Source organism: Ambystoma mexicanum, chromosome 10, assembly GCF_040938575.1.
Source record: "Ambystoma mexicanum isolate Mex_15411 chromosome 10, UKY_AmexF1_1, whole genome shotgun sequence".
Taxonomy (NCBI): Eukaryota; Metazoa; Chordata; class Amphibia; order Caudata; family Ambystomatidae; genus Ambystoma; species Ambystoma mexicanum.
Genome location: NC_090932.1, coordinates 855,753,994 through 855,773,845, shown reverse-complemented (window position 1 = coordinate 855,773,845; position 19,852 = coordinate 855,753,994). Strand labels below are relative to the sequence as shown.

General features: G+C 44.4%; 1 protein-coding gene across 8 annotated transcripts in view; it reads left to right on the top strand.

The window, feature by feature from the left end:
* LRRC34 (leucine rich repeat containing 34) overlaps nucleotides 1–19,852 on the top strand; it is a 397,826-nt gene that overhangs the window by 131,136 nt on the left and 246,838 nt on the right. For all 8 annotated transcript variants that reach the window (XM_069618532.1, XM_069618536.1, XM_069618535.1 and 5 more), the window contains one exon: nucleotides 7,963–8,076. In XM_069618532.1, the coding sequence (XP_069474633.1) occupies nucleotides 7,963–8,076 (114 nt within the window). The remainder of the gene's footprint in view (nucleotides 1–7,962; nucleotides 8,077–19,852) is intronic.

The following is a 19,852-nucleotide window of genomic DNA, read 5'->3' as shown; positions in this document are numbered from 1 at the left end:
TCCTTAGACTTTATAAACACATTTTTTTTTACACTACAATAGTGTGTTGCTAACAATTTCATATGGTGGAAGGTTCTTTTGCAAGGAGGTTCAGAAATGCAGCTTACCAAATGTCCTGGTACTCCTGTGTATTTCTGCACTGGACAGGAGTTAAGAGTTTGTAGTATATTAATTGTCCTTTCTCGTTGCCTTTTATATGGTGGTCGAGGAACTGCTGCAATGACTTGATAGAGGTGTGCCGACTGTTACACATTGATGTTTACTCCAGGTTGCATTTTCAAGGTGAAACGCCACTGCCTTTCAGAACAGAGGTGCTTACGGCAACTGTGAAAGAATATAGTAAGACAATATGTTTCTTAATGGCATACTGAGTGCATTTGGAGACTACAGTACTTAAAAGGGTCAGGGGATGTGTTGGCAGGAAGACTTAGTGTGTATGTGTACTGGGATAGATTTGTATATGAATGGGAACTGGGCAGCATTAGTACTGTTGGTGAGGGGGCAACAGCTTCACTTGTGAGTGTGTTGTAAGATGTTCAGTTTAGCAAGTATGTGCACTGCTGTACGAGTATTTAATTTGCAAATGGGTTACTTGTAGTTGTAGAAGGGTGAGAAAAAGTTTCGGAAAGGTGTTGAGCTTGGAAATGAAAATGTTATCATATGTGAAATGTAATTATCTTTTCTGCGTATATATGCTTTCTCCATGAGTGGAGAAATAATTTCACTTGTTGGGTTTGTGCATGCACATTTACGATTGCTAGTGTTGTGGATGCACAGATAACTTTTTCTGCTTTTATACGTAATGTCATACTGTGGGCAGTGTGCAAGATAAGTGGCAGACACCCTGTTCTCATGCCTGCAATGTATGTAGTTGGTTTGGATCTGTAGGGTGCATAAGGTGCTCCTTTGCTGCAACCATTTTACGAATGTTATACGAGATACGTTAGTGCGGACAACAGCTGTACAATTGCCAGAAGAAAAGAGGAGATTAACTATTTGGATATTGCAATAGTTGATATGGGTAAATGAAGCATTTGAAAACCCATACCATTGCAAGTGGTATTTGATTTTAGGTGATGGGAGAAATGAGCGTATGTTTCCTGAGTAGCTTAGAGGCACTTATGCCAAATGTGCAAAAGTACTGTATACAATATATTGATACCTGTCCTTTCTGGTGGTGGGTGGCTATGTGCATTAATCTGGATGCATACATTTTGCATACTTTTACAGAAGTTTCTACTGCAGGTGCTTTACGATCACACTAGACAGTACTGTGAGTGGTTTACGGGACATATAGCGTGTTGCGTAGAAATAATATTGTTATATGCCAAGGTCTTGGATGTGATTGGTGGATGCGTGTGTAACTATTTAACAGTACCCTATGAGGGAGTGCTGTCAAAAGAGCAGTGGAAGGGAAGAAGCACTGCCGCAGGTTTACTAGGGCGCCATCCACACAGTAGTTGGGGAAGCGCACGTGCCACAGCCTGAACTTGTCAGCATGCTGGGCATGAAAATGGGACTGTGGGGATTATCCAATCATGTGGCGAGGGTGTGCCTCACTGGAAGGGGTGGTAACACTTTTTTTCATTGCTCTGTGTAGTGAGGATGGCAGAGGTCGCGACACACACCGTATTGCTTGTGGGTGATGCCTTTGTGCAAGATCTGCACAGGTATGCCCTGGAAAGAAGCATTGCTGAAAATTTCGATGTGGAAGGAGTGGAGGCTTTGTGGTGGGGTGTGTGTGTGTGTGTGTGCAGCTTCAGCACTGTGGTTGCACTTTGCAGACATTTGCCCACTGTCGCAACTGTTCTCGTTGTTGTGCACTATGGGCCTTGCATTTCGGTTACATGCCTTGTAAACATTTGCTGTGTCACCTCAAGAAGTTCCTGAAAGCAGTGAAGCGGATTTTCCCCACTGGCACAGTCCTTTTTTCATGTATACCACCAAGAAGAGTATGGGATTATTTGAATGTATTTTGTCTGCAGCCAAGGGTCGGAAGTTGTCTAAGTAACAGAAGCATGTTTGAATTTTTGTGTGCAGCTGGGATGTTCTACTGTGACAATAACATCCTTAATCCTAGAAATGTGTACTTTTTCCATGCTTTGACCACCATTGGAAATGGAATTTTGTTTTACAATCTACAGGAATCTTTGAAGAGCTTCCTCTAGGAATTTGAATGTAAAGAGAAGCAAAGGAAAATCCCCCCAAAAAAGAAAAAAAAAGGTGTTTGCTTGCAAGTACCTATATAAAAAAGGGTTCCATGTAATAATGTCCCTTCAAAAATATCGGCATGCAAAAATGTTGCCGAAAAATGTCAGTTTTTTTGTGGGGAGATTATTGCATGGAACATGTGGGGGACACCCCCGCAATCCCCAAACCCTTTTTATTTTTTTATTTTTGCTGCCCATGTCCCTATATATATATATGGTCACACATATAATATTGCCACAACCTTTTCCCGGCGATATTATATACAGCGACCATTTATATGGGGATAATATTACCTGATAACTAAAAAAAAGGCCCTTTTCAGAGCCACCACTACAGACGAAATCTGCTACCCTGGTTGAAATGTGTTCCCCCACGCTCGTATACAGTACGATATGTCTTCGGATAGCCAGTGGTCGAAGTGTAAGAAAAGAAGTAGTGGAACTATGTTCCCTGCTAGCCAGCCCCGCTCCCCACAAACCACATTGCCCTGCCCCCTCCCACAAACAATACAAACCCCAAAACACATTTGCCTGCTGTTTAAGGGAATGTTCAGTGCAGTGCACTGAAAATGCAAGTTTCAACTTCTTCCTACACTGTTATTTTAAAACGAAACCGTTCCAGAACGGTTTCTTTTTAAAATAAAAGTATAGGAGCTGTAAAACTTCATTTTAAAAAGCAGAGGAGCACCGCTCCCGCTCACTTCGACCACTGCGGATAGCCCTGTATTTGCAGGAATGCACGTGCCTCATCCGGGGTTTTTCAGGATGGTAGGCATGGCAATGGGACTGTGGAGGCTAACGGATTGGTCAGTCAGGTATCTGGGTGTGGTGGGCAGTGTTGCAAACTTGGCGACGTTCTCACTGCATTTAGGGGACATCACGGCCCCTTAGCAACTTTGCACTGTAAAAGTGGCTACCGACAAATGTAGATACTTTCTGCCATTGGTTTGGAAATGTACAGGTTTTTCGATTATTTTGCAAACCAATACAAAAACAATAGCTCGATTTTTCGATAGCTGTGTAGCTAGTAGTTGCCCATTTTTTCTGAGTAAATACTGTGCAAACTGCACAAGTTGCATCACATTTGATCAAAAACGGGCACTTGGGTAATATTGAAAAGTCTGGCACAAAAAAAGATAGAAGAGCCATTGCAACTGTGGGCTACTTTTTCATTGGTGCCTGAGACAATTTTATGGCCCAGTTCAAATGTGACGCTCACCTAACCGGGAGTTCTGCAGATCAGAAGAAGCTAGGTGAGCTGCTTTGGCAGAGCAGTGCATTGTGTCAGTACTGGAACTGTCAAATTTCAGGCGCTTTGAGGTTCCATTAGTGCTGAAACCTGTACAGCTATTTAGGGCTGAAGTACTTTCTGGGTTGAAAGCGGACAAGGGCTCGGCAGAGGAATTATATAGATTTTTATTTATTTCCTCCACATTACACAGCCCGCGGTAGCGGGCATGTAGTTATTGTTAAGTTGCTCATCTCTTTTTGGGCGGCTTACAACTCTGCTGTCCCTGTATGAATTTGTATAAAACTTTGCAAAAAAACTATATGGCGAAAGTTGGGTGACGTTTGTGGAGGGGGGTGAAAGTTATAGGGGGGGTCCCAAACTTTTTTTTTTTCTATACACTGAATGGAGAAAAACTTTGCGCAGGCCTACAGGCCAAACGGCTGGATGGATTTTCACCAAATTTGCAGCTGGAGCGGGGCCTTGGGTCAGAAAGCATGCTTTTGTGAATTTGGTGATAATTAATCCTGTACTTCTTTTAAAAGCGGGTAAATGTACGTGTGAAAAAATGTGTGATATCTGGCTCCTATTTCTCTGTTTGCTCTGCGGTCAAAGGTCTGATAGGGCTGGAGTGTGGCATGATGTTGGCGGACATTGGACACGTCTGGTGGTTGGCTGGAGGGAAACGTGATGTGCATCAAAAGTTTGGGTAACGTCGCCATGCTGTAGCCAAGGATAATGCAGCGCCGGAAGGGACTGGAAAACATGCATTCCGGCATATGGTGGTGGGAAGAGGGGATGGGAGGGGGAGTGTATCCGTGTGTACTGTGCCAATTTGCGGGGAACTCCTCAAATGACTAGCTTGCATGGTGACTGCAGGCAGCCTTCGTTACGGCACAATACGTCCTGAGGCGACCTGTTTGTGTGGTGAGTGCTGGCAGACTCAATTGAAGATAAGGAGTGGATTGCACATGACATGAGCATTTTGGCATAGGGTGTACTAGGCTTGTGTATGGTAAGCCCCTAGCACCTGCAAAGTATGGCTGGACATGTGATGGTGAATTTCCGATATTGTGGCCATTGCGCATACTACTGATTATTGTACTATGATGTATTGGTTCTGTGTACTTAATAGACTGCTGGGAGCAGGGGAAACGGTCTGAAGATTTTGTGGTTTAGTTGGCAGTAGAAAAATACTATGAGTGGAAGTGGGTAGAGGTGCTGGAGGTTGTGTTATGTTTGTGGGTTTTGCTAACCACCTACATGTTTAAATGTATGGCAGTATTATGGTGTGGAGGTTGGGTAGCAGTGCTGGTGGCTGTGTTAAGTTTGTGGGTTGGTACCTGGCCACATGCATAGCTGTATAACATTGCCGTGGGTGTGGCCAAGGTGTAGGTGCTTGGGTGCATGGCCAAAGGCTGTAGGCCGTAGGAGTGCTGGTGGCTGTATAACATTTGTGGGTGCAAGTACCTGGCCACATGTTGGCATGCATGGCTGCATAATGTTGCGGTGCGTGTGGCCAAGGCCTGGGCTCTTGGGTGCATGGCCAAAGGCTGTAGACCATGCACCCAAGAGCCTGGGCCTTGGCCACACCCACCGCAACATTATGCAGCCATGCTTGGAACCCTCTGATACTGCTATATGGATTTTCTTTTCGAATTGCTTAGAAGGTCTACATTTGGTGCAAATCATGCATTCCACTGAAGCCTATTTTACAATGAGCTCTACCCCTGTTGATAGAGAGGTATGGCCGGGTTGCATTTCCTGCCACCATGCGGCTACAAAAACAAATGCAGGCGGCAACATGTTACCATGTCATCGTGGATTTTCCGATGCAAAATACTGCAGTTACGTACACCTTCCTCGTGCACTAGTTGCAAGTAGGTTTCACATTGTTGCCTCGTATGTGTAGTGTGTCACCATTGTATATATTGTTGGTTGAATGGGTGTGGTGATGTTTGTTCCATCCTACAGTTTTGCGTCCATTGCTGGACATGATGAAGTCCACAGTCCTGCAGTGTGTCCACTGAGTGATGTGTTGGAATATTGTGTTTATAAAAGTGCGTAGGGTTCCAGTGCATGTGTTATGTGGTTGGGTTGTGGCTATTGCGCAGATTATGCTGTATCGGGTGTGTGTACCTAATAAAGTGCTGTGTGCATGGGCAATGATCTGAAGATTTTATGGTTTGGTTGGCAGTACAAAAATACTATGTGAGTGGAAATGGGTAGGGGTGCTGGAGGCTGTGTTAGGTTTGTGGATTTTCCTACCTACCTACATGTTTGTATGCATTTCTGTATTATGGTGCAGGGTTTGGGTAGGACGCCAGTGGCTGCATTACGTTTGTGGGTTCTGGTACCTGGCCACATGTTCGCATGCATGGCTGCATAACGTTGCAGTGAGTGTGCCCAAGGCCTAGGCTCTTGGGTGTATGGGCAAAGGCCGTAGGCCTTTGCCACACCCACTGCAACATTATGCAGCTATGCATGCCAACAATGTGATACTCGAATATGGGTTTTGTTTTTGAATTGTATAGAGCCTGTACATTTGGCACAATTCATGCTTTGCACTGAAGCCTATTTTACACTGAACCTTTCCCCTGTTGATAGAGAGGTATGACAGGTTTCCATTTCCAGCCACCATAGAATTATAAAGACAGGATTAAGGCGGCAATGTGTTACCATTTGATTGTGCATTTCCAATGCTAAGTACTCCACTTACGTAGAACTTCTCTTTACGTACATGGAGACATGTTGGTACGCTGTACATGGTGCGTGCACTGAATGTACAGCTGACACAATATGTACATTTATGGCCCCTATCTACTATTTATATGTGCAGTGAGTTACAAATCAACGGTGTATGTTGGCAGACTCTGTGTGCAATGGGTGCTCTTACGTGGGTGTCAGGGCCATTTTATGGACTTTAGTGCCTTTGGGGAAGGAGATTTTTGGGCCTGTGCTTCATGAAAGGAAACAAATTCCTTTAGAACTGTTTTAAAGATTGTACATGCTTTCTAATGTACGAAGTGTAGTGACCTGACCTGGTCGCTTGTGTGTTACATTACGGCTATTGGTGAACGTTTTGTTGCCCCACGACACGTGTACGTGTGTAAAAGTAATAAGGTTGCAGTTATTTTTTTTTTCCCATCTGCATTGATGTTGTGTTGCCTGGTATTGTATAGGTAAGGTGGAATGATTATCAGAATTGGAAGGCGTGTACAATATGCTATGGTTTGCATTTTGTACCACCTGTTGAAATGGAATGGAATCACAGTTGGGTATAGATACAGAGAGAAAGCGTTTGTTAGTGACTTCTTCGCCCTCCCCTCTTGCTTCTCCACACTTTTTGACTGCTTACTCTCTGTCCTCTCACACTCTCCCCTTCTCCCTTTTCCTATCTCCTCCCCTCCTCCCCTTACTTTCTTCTGTGCACTTACTCTATCAAAATTGTCCCTGGACCTAGTATGATAGCAACCTCGTCTGTCTCCTCCCCTCTCCCTTTACTTGTTCCACACCCCCCTCCAGCACTATCTGAAATGCTGTTAGGCCTAGTACGATAGTCGCTTGTTTTGTTCCTCCCCTCCCTTTCTGCACCCCTCCCCCTCACCTTTTGTTTTCTCCGGTTCTACCAAATATTTTGTCAGGCCTAGTACAGGAGTCGCCTGTCTGTTTCCATTTCCTTCCCACTCTCCCCCTCCCTTTCCTATCTATGTCTTAGCTCTTGCACTATCTGAAATGTCGTCAGGCCGAGTAAGATAGTTCATTTCACATCCTTACTGTTCATGGCCTGTAAGAATATCATTGTATTTTCCCTTGTTCCCTCCTTTGCCTTGAAGCGCTTTGAAACACATTGGGGCTCATAACGAGTCCGGCAGTAGCCGTGCCGTTAAAACCGGCAGGCTGATGCCGGACCCGTAGTGAATTACTGGTGCCGGACTTGCCGGAATTACCGGGGCAGTACAGGTCCGGTAAATCCTGCAAATCCCCATTCCCGTGGAGTTCCATTGGACTCCAGAGGAATGGGGACCGCTGAAACACCGGCACCATGTCTTAATGGTGCCGATGTTTCCATGCATCTCTGCGGGCGGGTGCCGTTCCGCCTAACAGGTCCGACCTGGCGGGTGGGATGGCACCCGCCTGCAGAAATCGTAGTTTGCCGGTCCGGGTGTTCTACCGGCACCGTTAATTCCGAACCAACAAACTTGTAATGAGGACCAATGTGTATAGGCACTATATAAATAAACTATCATATATCATATCATTATTTTCTTTTTGGAGGCTTTCAGATGTTAAGAATTTGGATATGAATGCCAACCTGTATGCACTTAACGGATGTCTGTTTTTTCTGATTAGTTGCACTGAGATTGCATTTTTCTAATACTTTTCTAATACTGCCTCTCTGGGGAAAATTGCTTACATCACAAACTTCACCTCACATCTGTACTTACTATATGAAATTTAAGGAGACAAATCTAATTTGGGACATGCTTTTATGTCATCCGATCTTTTTTTTTCTTTTTGAAGGAAAGTCATGACAAGCCCTTTGAAGCTGCGCTATTTGGATGTCTGTGCAGAACTTAATCAGCCAGTAAATCCTTTCATTGCTGAAATGCTCCAAGTGGATCTGGAATATGTTCCGTAAGCATCTTGAAATATATCTCATAATAAAGGTTTATGGAAGCTTGTCTCCTCTTGGGAGATCTTAAGATATTTGTGCTTAAAATAATTGGTATTCAGGTGAAAAAGTTCAAACAAACTGTTTTCTTTATTTACTCTATCACATAACACAGCATCAGAAAAAGAAATAATGTTGAATACAATTCCTCATTCAGAATATAGCAAAACAATTGACTCTTGTATTATAACAAACACCCATCAAACTGTATCCCTATGCATTAGAGGGTCTCAAGTTGTTTGCACGAGGTAAATTTACTTTGTGAAAATGACATTGACAGTTAACTTTGACATTTATTTTGTGGTTGTGGGATAAGGGATAAAAGGTGGGGGTGGCCAGGGGCTTGGGGTAGGGGCTATAGTCAAGGGGGAAAGAGGGTTTGGGAGGATCCCCCTAAAATAAAATACATTTAGAAGTAAACTGTTGAAGTAATTTCCACAAAGCAATTTACTTTGTTAAAACGTCATGGTACCCAATAGATGTTTTAGATGCATGTGTTCGACATGGTGGGAGGAGGGATCTGGAGGAATTAGTAATTGTCAAAAGGTATGAGGAACAAGGCTAAATCAGATGTATGATGCAACCCTGTTTTGAGCATTTTGATCTCCGCAACCCAATTCCTACTCGCCACCTCTTAGTTCTGGTAAAGCGGTGCCTTTATAGTAGCAAGCAGTGCAAGAAATCCTAAATGCTGTAAGGGAGGCTTCAGGATAAAATGCATATAGTATATTGTGGTTCCTATGAACCATCAGGCTTTGAAATCAGTTTTGCTTGTTACCTCTCTATTAGGTCATCCACGCTCACATTTCTGTGAGAATTGATGTAACACACAGTGAGTTATAGAACAGTGACCTGATCATACAAATGTTTAGATGACTGACAATTCCAAAAATGAGTTAAAAATGAGTTCTGAAATAATAAACACTATCCATGGACAATAAACCAAACAGCACATTTGACCAAATTCATGATGTGCATGAAATTCACAGAGTTGACATATGCACCCTCATTATTAGATTATGATTCATAAGTGAAACAGAATTGGGATTTTCCAGCGGCAACTATGCTGATATATAGCACTTTCATATTGACCCCAGATACTGTAACGTTTCTACACTAGGGAATTGCATGTGTGTGTTCTGCTCTATAACGTATGTGAAAAAACATATAGCTACATGGAACTACCTCAATCAGGAGTAAATGCTGAGGTGGCCCTTCAAATGGATTGTGTCTTCCCACGTATTCTTCATCTTTAGATATCTTTCCTTCCAGCTTTAGCTGCTTCTGATTTTTTTTCTGGCAGATGGTGCTGTGCGTCGATACGGTCGACTCGATATCTCACGGTCGACGTATAGCTGGCGCAGCGCCCGTTAGCTTCAGTTTTGTTTTTCAGTGATAGCTAACGCTTTGAGAATTACAGTGTGCTTCGGTTTCCTCTGAAACTGCGACATAAATCGAGAGATGGCCACATCATCGACCCCATCAACCCTGTAGACCGGGTAAAAAAATGTCATTACTACAGTGCCAAGATGTCTCTCACAGAGCCTCATAGAGTGGGTCTGTGGTGACCTGGTGTGGAGCACAAGACGGCAGAATGTGGATCTGGACAGTGTATGACAGGCAAGGCTTTGAAAGAGCCAAAGGGGAAGTTAGCAGTGGGTAGGGCCCCTACAAAATCTCTCTTGATGATACCATTGAAAAGGCGCTCGTTCTGTGAGTCGAGAGGTGACTCTCCTCGAAGGAAGAGATCCAAAAAACGCTCACGATCCAGGAGGTAGTTCACACCATTTTTCTACTTCATCTAGAAAGATGAAGAAGAGGTGCCATAGTTCACCCTCCACTTCCTCCGATTTCTCACCTGAGAGAAAGATAGCCTGCCCAAGCAAGTCGGCAACTCCTGCTGAATGGGAGGTGTTCAGGCAAGAAATGCTGAAAATCTTCGAGGAGGCGGCCAGACCCCCTCGATGGAGAAAACGAAAAGCCACGCTCCTGTCGTGCCATCAAAATCCAACAAGGAAAGCGCTAATGCAAAATCCTGCGTGCCCTCGAGCCCGGGACACAAGCCGGAAGCCCCTCGAGAACCGTTGAGACCTGCTCCTCCATGTGAACAAGATGACCTGACAGACCTGACGACCTGACAGATATACTGGATAAGGGACCTCAGAAGGACCCTGTACTTCCTTTTCATGTAGCCCTGAAGAAGAGGGTAAAGGCAAATTGGGGGGCACCTGAAACAAGTCCAGCAGTAAATAAAAACCTCACTAAGAAATACTGGCCCTCAAGTAATGACTCAGACTACTTGTCAAAACATCCTACACCAGAAAACCTGGTAGTTCAGATGGGGACATCAAAATCTAAGCAGGCTGCATATCCAACCATACCGCCAGATGGGACGACAAGCGTTTGGACACAATGGCGAAGAACGTGTTCTCTGTCAGGAGCATGGCTCTAAAATCTGCAAATGCCACTTGCACCGGTGCAAAATTTACGTTCACCCTGTGGGACTGCATATACATGGCGGCTAAGCACATTCCCGAAGGGGAAGAAAGAGACGGCTTCCTGAATATTGTAAGAATCGGAAAGGAGGCCATGTGTGAGTTTCTTCAGTCCGGATCGGGCTCTGCAGAAAACCTCAGCAGAGCCATGGCGGCTAGCACAGTGATACGCAGGTTTGCGTGGTTGAAGTATGGATTTGCACCAGACGTGCAGTCCAGGTTCCTCAACAAGCCCTTTGACAGCACTCAGCTGTTTGGCAGCAAGGCTGACGAGAGCCTGGAGATGCTGCAGACCTTGAAAGCGTCAGCTAAATCACTTGGCGCCGCTATCAGACAGCCACATCCGTCACATCCCAGTGGACCTACTTGGAGGGGTAGGTCCTTTTTGTTACTACTCCTCCTTTGGTAGAGCAAGATAACTGGCCAGTCAAAGGGGCCAAAGAAAAAAGGTCTGTTCCCTGAGCACCAAAACACATCTGCTATATCAGCTGTGTTAGATGTAACATAACTCTTTGATTTTAAACATTTAACATTCCTAACATTTCTGTGTGATAAATTCACAGGTAGCTTTGTTTCGAGCCCACACAAGGGGCTTCCCGTTTAGGACTGTGTAGAGTGTTTAGATTAACATGAGTTTGCTTGCTGACTTGACGACCAGGCATTTCATAGCATGTGGAGCCCACATATCCTATAGAATGGACTGTATTCTCTCACGCATTTCTACACTTTTCCTTCCTCGTGGGGTGAACCGCGCTATACACCACAGGTGCAGCTACCCATCACCAGGGCAATGGTCGCCTAGATCACAGTGCATATAGCAAGTCAGACCATTAGGAATGTGTAAATTCAGTGTCTTGATGTCCCATATGCTTCCGTAGTGTACCCACCCGTTGATCGGATTCATGGACGGGGGCGAGCTCAGGTCGCCGTAGTAGGGAACAACAGGCTTAGGCCGACTACAGGGGCTTTATTTCCTGATGGGGTTCACCACCGCAGACAGCCCAGTGTCGGGGACCGTCAGTCCAACCCAGCGGGGCGCACAATTCCCAGTCTCAAAAGCGCAGCCTCCTTGTCCGGGATGGGCCGGGGGGGGAGATGGTGAATGTTGCAGTACATGCTGTAAGTGAGCGGGCCAGTGATAGGGGCACACTTATCTTATTTGTTGCTGCCGGTATGGCAAATAGCATCAGGCGTCCCCCGCCCCATGTTATGGCTCGTGCATTAAGTACGTTGTTCGTGCCTCTGACCCACTGCCCGTCGTCTTTGATCCATCGCGAGTCTGCTCTGCGGATTGATGTTTAGCACCTTCACACAAGGCAGGCGTTCAGCTGTAGTGGTTATATTTGGCCCGTTCCGGTGCGGGTTTCAGGGCGCGGGAGGCACAGGCAGCAGGCGGCCCTATCGCCGCCCCGGTCCAAGCCCGCAAAGAGGTCAGCACACAGGTTTGTCGTGCGCCAGCTGTCCGCTCTTTCCCATGTCTGTCTAAGGCACTCGGGCACCCTCCTGGCTGCAGCTCACGTCTCAGTGCCAGCAAATGTCCGGTAGTCAATCCGCTTGTGGGAAGGTGGACAGAGACTCCCCGTGCACACCAAGTGGGAATGCTGGCTCCGCCCCCTCCGTGGCCCAGCAGAGTCACTGAGGCAGTGGTCTCCAGTGATCACAGTGTGGATCTCGCCCACGGGTCCTCTCTCGTCAAGGTATGCTGTACCTTGTTAGCTCGTCATCTCGGGCAGGCCGCTCTGATTTTAAGCAACATTTTTCCCAGGAGGTCCTCTAAGGTTTAAACAGCATTTACAAGTTGTGTGGGTGTACTGGGTGGCTCCGAGAAAGGATATTATTTCATAAGGATTTTCGCCGGAGAGGAGCTCAGCAATCAGGCGGTCATCTTGCATGCGCGCAACAGCGCCCCCAAGTAACTACTAGTCATACAATTTCTAAAAGGGCTCACAAATGTATTCCCCCCCCTTTACCTTTTCAAGTTCCAGTTTGGGATCTGAAACTCGTATTACTAATTCTTATGTGCGCTCCGTTTGAGCTGCTCCATTCGTGCCCATTGAGACGGCTGACTTTTAAGACCATCTTATTAGTCGTGTTTACATCAGCCCGCAGTAAACTGATTTCTGCTAACTTAGAAATCAAAGCTAACATCTTGGCCCCTATTAAGAAGAAGACAGCAAAGCCTGATCTTAAATGTAACCCCTGGTTTACACCGGAACTACAATCTCTGAAGTCGCTAACCCTTAAATCTTACCACGTATGGAAGACATGTAGTACACCCCTGCTCCTGAGTAAATATAAAGCCACTGCCTCTACCAATAAAAAGGCTGTCATTGAGGCCAAGTTAAACATTTTTAACAAAAGGATCCAAAATGCCCAACACAATACAAAAGAACTTTTTTGTATTTTGAAAGAACAAGAAAGGACCAATCACTCGATCCCTGAGAGATCCATTACAGATAATGTTTCATGGTGCAATGTAATCCAACAAGCCATGCTTAAAAAATTGAATACTATTAAGGAAAACATTATGGAAAAAAGCAGCAACCTAAAATGTAATGAGACTAAGTCCTCAGACTGGTCTTTTCAAAGATCTCTGCGTATTCCTATTTTTAACTTCTCTCCTGTTACGGAAGAAGAATTAGAAATTATCATCAAACATCTTAAGCCTACCAAATGCAAGAATGATATCCATACTACCAGGTTGATCATAACATGCTCTCCTACCCTAATCACTTCAATTTGTAAATTCATCAATGCATCTATAACCTCTGGCATTGTCCCCCAAGATCTTAAGAAGGCCTGGGTAATGCCCATTCTAAAAAAAACCTGGCCTCTCAGTTGACATGACAAATAACTATCAGCCTATTATTAACACCTTGTTTTTACTCTAATTTCTTGATCATGTGGCCTATATACAAATCGCAGACCACCTAAAGAAATATCCCATTCTAAAGCATCACCAGTCTGGGTTCCGGGTTGGTTTTGGAACAGAGACCGCTTTTCTGGAACTCAAGTCTAAGCTAATGTCCCGCATGGACCACAACGAGGCATCACTACTCATGCTGCTTGATCTTTCCGTGGCGTTCAATCTGGTGTATCACAATATCATGACCACCAGGTGGCACGAAGTCGCAAACTTCTCCCCCCTTGCATCTAAGTGGGTTCCATCTTTTCTTAACAACCGTGACAGCAAGGTTTTTTGCGGCACGGCAGAGTCTGAACACACCACGATTTCCTGCGGAGTGCCACAGGGAGCCTGCACCTCCCCCTGCTTCTACAACACCTTCACAGCCCCCTTATTTGCTATGCTAGACCATGAGAACATAATATTTACTAACTACTCAGTTGACACTCAATGTGTAATCCCGCTGTCAGGCTCGCATAGCTTAGATGAACTTGCCATCAAAAAAGTTTTCACTATAATTGAAACATGGATGGTCCATAACAAGCTGGCCCTGAACGAAGACTGAGCTCTTTGTTATAGGATCCTCCCACATATTAAATAAACTTGGGCCACGCTATGATAGCTTTCAGATGGGGGAAGAAACCATCACTCCGCTAAAAAAGTGAAAACAGTGGGTGTGACTTTCGACCAACGTCTGACCATGAAGCAACATGTTAGCAGTATGGTATCTTCATGCGCATTTTATATTAAACTACTAGCTCATCTAAGGCCCCTCATATCACAAGATAATGCAGAGACCATTGCTATAGCGATAATAGGGTCCAAAATTGACTATTGCTCAAGTCTTTTAATGGGACTAAACAAGACTGATCGTAACAAATTTCAAGTGTGCCAAAACGGGGGGGGGGTCAGAATTGTCATGAAACTCAAACGTAGAGATCATGTCACGACCGCAAGACATGCTCTCCATTGGCTGCCTGGAGAGTCCAGAATTTTGTTTAGGACTCTAACCCTAATACAAAAATGCAGACTAGGCAACATACCCGACTACTTACAACAGATTCTCACTATGAGAACTAATACTAGAGCCCTAAGATCAAATAACCAACATCTGTTATTTGTGCTGAAATGCCGAACAGTTAAGGTGGCCAACTCAGCCTTTTGCTCCATTGGGTCTAAGGTTTGGAATGCTCTCCCATTAGATATGAAATGCATTGAGTCACCTGAGATTTTTAAGAAAAGGTTGAAGACTCACCTTTTTAATTAATTTATTCATAGACTTTTACCTGATGATTTTAGTCTCTCCTTCTGGTGCTCAATTATGAATCCTTTGATTTCTATTATGTGTTCTTTGTCGTGTAGCGCCCTCACGCCCTAGGGTCCATGGCTGCTCTATACAAATGTTATAAAGTAAAAGTAAAGTAAAGCGAGTTGCAGGCATTCTCTTGTAAACTACCGTTTACAACCTTCAACAAGGACAAGTTTGTTTTTCAAGTCAAACCGTTTTTTCTTCTGAAAATTGTATCAGATTTTCATAGTTCTCAATTGTGTTACCAACCTTTTCCTCATGAAAAGAAGTTTATTTCGGTAGGACATAGCATACCATAAAAAACAATTAGCATCACAATATCCATAAAAACAGCAAACAGATAAAATCATCACATGAACTGAAAAACCGAATCATGAAAAGGCAAGTCTTAATAAAGAGTCTCTCAATGATAAGCCACACTTTAAAAACAGTAAGACAGCTCGCCTGTTAGGAAGAATTCTCATAAATGTGCCAATTCCCTTCACCTTAGAGACCCCCAACTTTGATGGATTTTGAGGACTTGATTTTTTTTACCTGGAGAGAAAACAAGCCTTTTTTCCCACTCTCTCATGTATTTTGAATGTGTTTAACTCTTGTGTTCTTTGATTATGGAGTTTTAGACAACTCCATAGGCATCTTTTCATTTGTGTCCCACAGCACCCTCAGTGCAGTGACACAGGGGAAGCCTTTTAGGCTGTCCCAAGGTTTAAATACCTTCTCTGGGACAAACTACTGTTTCCCAGAGAAAGTAAAGTGAAGTTGACTTAACTAGTCTTTTTCAAATTTCTAGACCCAGCACACCCTATCTTACAATAGAGTGCTGGAGGGGTTACTTAGTATCCCCTATGTATAGAAACTCATGTAGCAGTCAAATACTACCCTTTCCTCTCAAAATGGCTGGCGGCAGTGGTTTTACAATGAATTACCATGCTTTTTCCCGACCACGAACACTGATGGCGTTAAATCGCGGGACCCATGTTTTTCAAGATGGCATCTGAGCTCCCTTTGTTTAAACAGGTCCCGGTCTTCTTTTTTCGCCATTTCATTTTGGAAAGGTCCTTCTAGAGTTTGGTCGCTTTGTTTCTACGCCTTTGGTGGGCTTCAGGAATGAAGACCGCCTCTGGCGCACACGTGTCTGGGGTGGGCAGGAAGTGAGGGGGGTGCCCGAAACTCCCTGTGCTTAGTCTCCTAGGAGACCCAAATGCACTCTGGCGTGATTGGCTGGCTGACTGTCCAGCAAGGACAGCCACCCTGCTGGGTGAGTGGCAGCTGGGCTGGAATGAATGGGAGGAAACTGTATAAAAGGCGAGTCTCTTGGCTTGGAAGGCAGAGTCGACCACTGGAACGAAAGAACCGAAGATGAGCTGGAAGAGGTCAGCTGCTGCAACTCCTGGGCCATTGGTTTTCCCGGTGAAGCCCTGCTGCAGATCCGAATCGCCAAGTTAATCTCGACAGAGAAGCCCTTCAAGGACGACTTCTCCCTTTTGAGTTGGTGGGACCACTCAACTTGAACCTTAAGCTGCCTGGATACCATTCTCAGAGCTGGTTGTATTTTCCTCAGAGCGCTGCAGGAAACCGAATAACCAGGGAGAGGGACACCAGTGTGTGTGCTCGTCTACAGCTACCGGAATCGAAGAATTGCCTTTGCCAGCTTTTTGACCAGTGCCAGTGCAGTGCAGGAGTCCCCAGATGTCCTCCCTCTTGTCCCCATGACTGAGGCTCAGGAACAGCGAGATCAGCAGGAACTGCCAGGAACATAAATCTTCAGCTGCATCTTTTTCTTCATTGTAAGGTACTGTGAAAACCCGACGGAGTGAACTTGCCTCTCACCGCAAAAGTGCTTGAAACCTTGGCAACTTGCAGGCCTAGTCAGCTTGTGACCCAACATATGAATCTTTCTTTTATGAACTACTTCTGAGAACTTTGGCAAAGACTTTTCCGTTTAACTACCAGAACTGCCTATCCTATACAAGACCTTAGCCCATTGACTTTGGCCTAACCTATTGCATTGAATTGACTCCTCTAGTGAACTCAAACTATTTGCACTGTCTAAGAATAATTGTAAGCTTCTTTTTATTAACCTATGCCTTTTTTCTCCTACTTCAAACGCTCTGAATGCCCCTTTCCTCCTCCTTCAAAGTAGTTTAATGTCTCAAACTAATAGTGTAAAGTACTGAAGTATATTTTTGTGTGATATACATTGCCTCCTTTTAGTTAATGTTTTATAACTGAATGTGAAATAAATTAATAAGTGTTTTACCAAGAAACGTTGAGTATAATAGTATATTTTAATACTTGTGATTGTAGACCTCTGTGTAACATCCTTACAGCTCACATCATTCTCTCTTGAGATAAGCCTGGCTGCTCAGCTACCCTACCAAAACTGAGTAGCACAGACTTATACCAAAGGTTGGTTTTGCTTACACCTGTAGTCCTAGTTGTGTGTAGTGGTCCCAAAGGGTACTGCATACAAACTTTGCCTAACACCGCCCCACCTGAACAGAGTCCACCCTCAACACATAATGTAATGTGGGCTCATAGCGTCGCAGGATACGGTCGGTTTTAATGTTTGTTCCCTAATTGTTGAGAAGGTGGGGCAGGATAAGAAGAATTGTGCCAAATCTTCCTAGGTGCCCTACAAAACAAACAAGACTGGGCCGTTCTCCCTTTGGACCAGAGCAACATCACAGCTCTCCGTTGTATGCAGTTAAAACGGGCCCTTGAGACAGTAAAACACTGAGACGCATGGTTAGCCCAGCTTAGATATTTTTGGATGCCAGGGGACGTAGTCATTGAATGTGACCTATTAGCAGGCTTCACAGACTCTGATGATGCTCTACTAGCCAAAAGGAGCTGGAGCACGCTTGTTTTCACGGAATGAATCGTTTTAGGAAGTAATAAGACTGACGTATAAAAACAGTGACCCTCCCCTACATGGGCCAACAGCGTCTTCACATACCTAAGCCAGGGAATTTTTGAATAAGAGTCTCTGTGCACCAAATAACTAATGAGTTCCTGTGTCAAGATAGCTCTAGTGTTTCTTCAAATTCTGAGCCAGTGACTGACCGGTAAGTCTATAACCAAATCGCCCAAGAACCGACAGCCAAGCTCTTGATGGACTGCAAAATTAGGAGCAGTACCCAGCAGCCCCAAAATGCTCTTGAAAAAGTCATTCTCAGCCACCTGGATGGGCTCCAGTCTGCCAAAGCCCCACAGCTCCATACTATATGTTACTACAGATATGGCTTTATAATGGTAGACTTTTAGTACCAATTCTGGCGGTTTCGCTTTAAATGAGCACATCTCTAGATTACTCCATGATTGCCTTTTAAATCTTTGTAACTGCTTCTCAACATATGTGTCTGACCACAAGTTTACAGAGAATCTTACCCCCAGGTAGTCCAAATAGTTAACTCTTGGGATTAGCTCTCCTTTATAAAAGATAGCTAAAGACCTGGGGGATAATTTCTTTCCACAGCAGGCCATAACGGCTGATTTCTGGGCATTTATCTTGAGCCCAGGATTATCCATAAATCCAGAATAGTCGGCCACCAGACGCTGTTATGATCTGGGGTGCAGGCAAGTAATACACATCATCAGCGTAGGCAAGTACTGGAAGACGTCTATTACCCAGCTTGGGAAAGTCAGAAGACAAATTCAATAAGTGTTTGTTTAGGTCCTTTCTGTAAAGACAAAAAAGGAGGGGAGCCAGAACACACCCTTGTCGCACCCCACACTCCACTTGGAAAGAGGGGGTGCGTTGTCCATCAGCTCCACTTCTCACTTGGGCCATTGTAGCGAAATTCAATCTCTCCATCAGGTCCACCAATGGACCAGGGCGGTTCATGGATATGATCACGTTCCACAGCCTAGCACGATTGACCTTATCAAAGGCCGTGCTCAGATACATGAAAGCCAAACAAATCGGCTCCTCCTTGACAAACAGCGAATGTGCTGAAATCGGATAAAGATTCTAAGCCTGCTCTGCTGTGCCCAGACCTGGTCTAAAGCCCAGTTGAATAGGGGAGAAGAAATTTGCGTTCTCAACACAGGACTCCAGTCTCCCTAAAAAAGCCTGTCCCAAGATCTTAAAAGCTGAATCTAGCAGGGAGATCGGCCTATAGGACCATGGTTGCTCCCTTGGGCCCTTTTTATATATTGGGCAGATCAACGCCCGAGACCAGAAGGCTGGGATAGGTTCTCCGGCACAGACAGCGTTAAATCCGAGAGTCAAAATGGGAGCCCACAAATCCAGCTGTTTTTACAAAAGTATACCCAACATTTGTCTTCTTTCATTCCTTTGTACTCACATTTTTTTCAAATTAAATTATTGAAAATCATCATGGAACTTAGTGTTCAAAGCCAATTCCAATATGTATTGACACATAATGTATCTTTTTTTTCTTTTTCTCAATCTTCTATTATTTGATTTCATATCTATTTTTCATACACTTACCTTTGCTGATAGGTCAATTATTTTGAGAATTATTCAGCTTTACAATATATATTCTTGAAAATATGACAAGCATAAGTTAAATGCTAAACATCCTGTACCACATTTACTTAAACAATACAGAAAATGTATTCCTCATCTGTGTCCCAATTGTTTGTGTCTTCTATAGACCCAAGTGCTTCTATACAAAAAATCCACTTTACAAACATTCTAAAAACAGGGTCCAGCCGTGCCATGAACAAGTCTGCTGGAACACTGTCCGGGCCCGGGGCCCTATTCCTGCCTTGATTTTTAATAGCAACCGTGGCTTCCTCCACTGAAAAAATGATACTAGCTGTCGTATTGGAAATTGTCAGCTTGCTGCTTTGGACTGACAGACTGTCCCCTTTCACGGTCTCGCAGTCATTGCCCAATAGGGGGGAGTAATGAGCTACCCATGACTGTTCCGAGACCACTGCTGGTTGCCCACAGGTCCTAAATGTATAAAATAGCCCCTTACTAACAATTTCCCAGAATATGTCTGCATCGTTAGAAGCTGAGGAATTAATCCAGTCCTCCCATGTCTTTTTCAATTTCT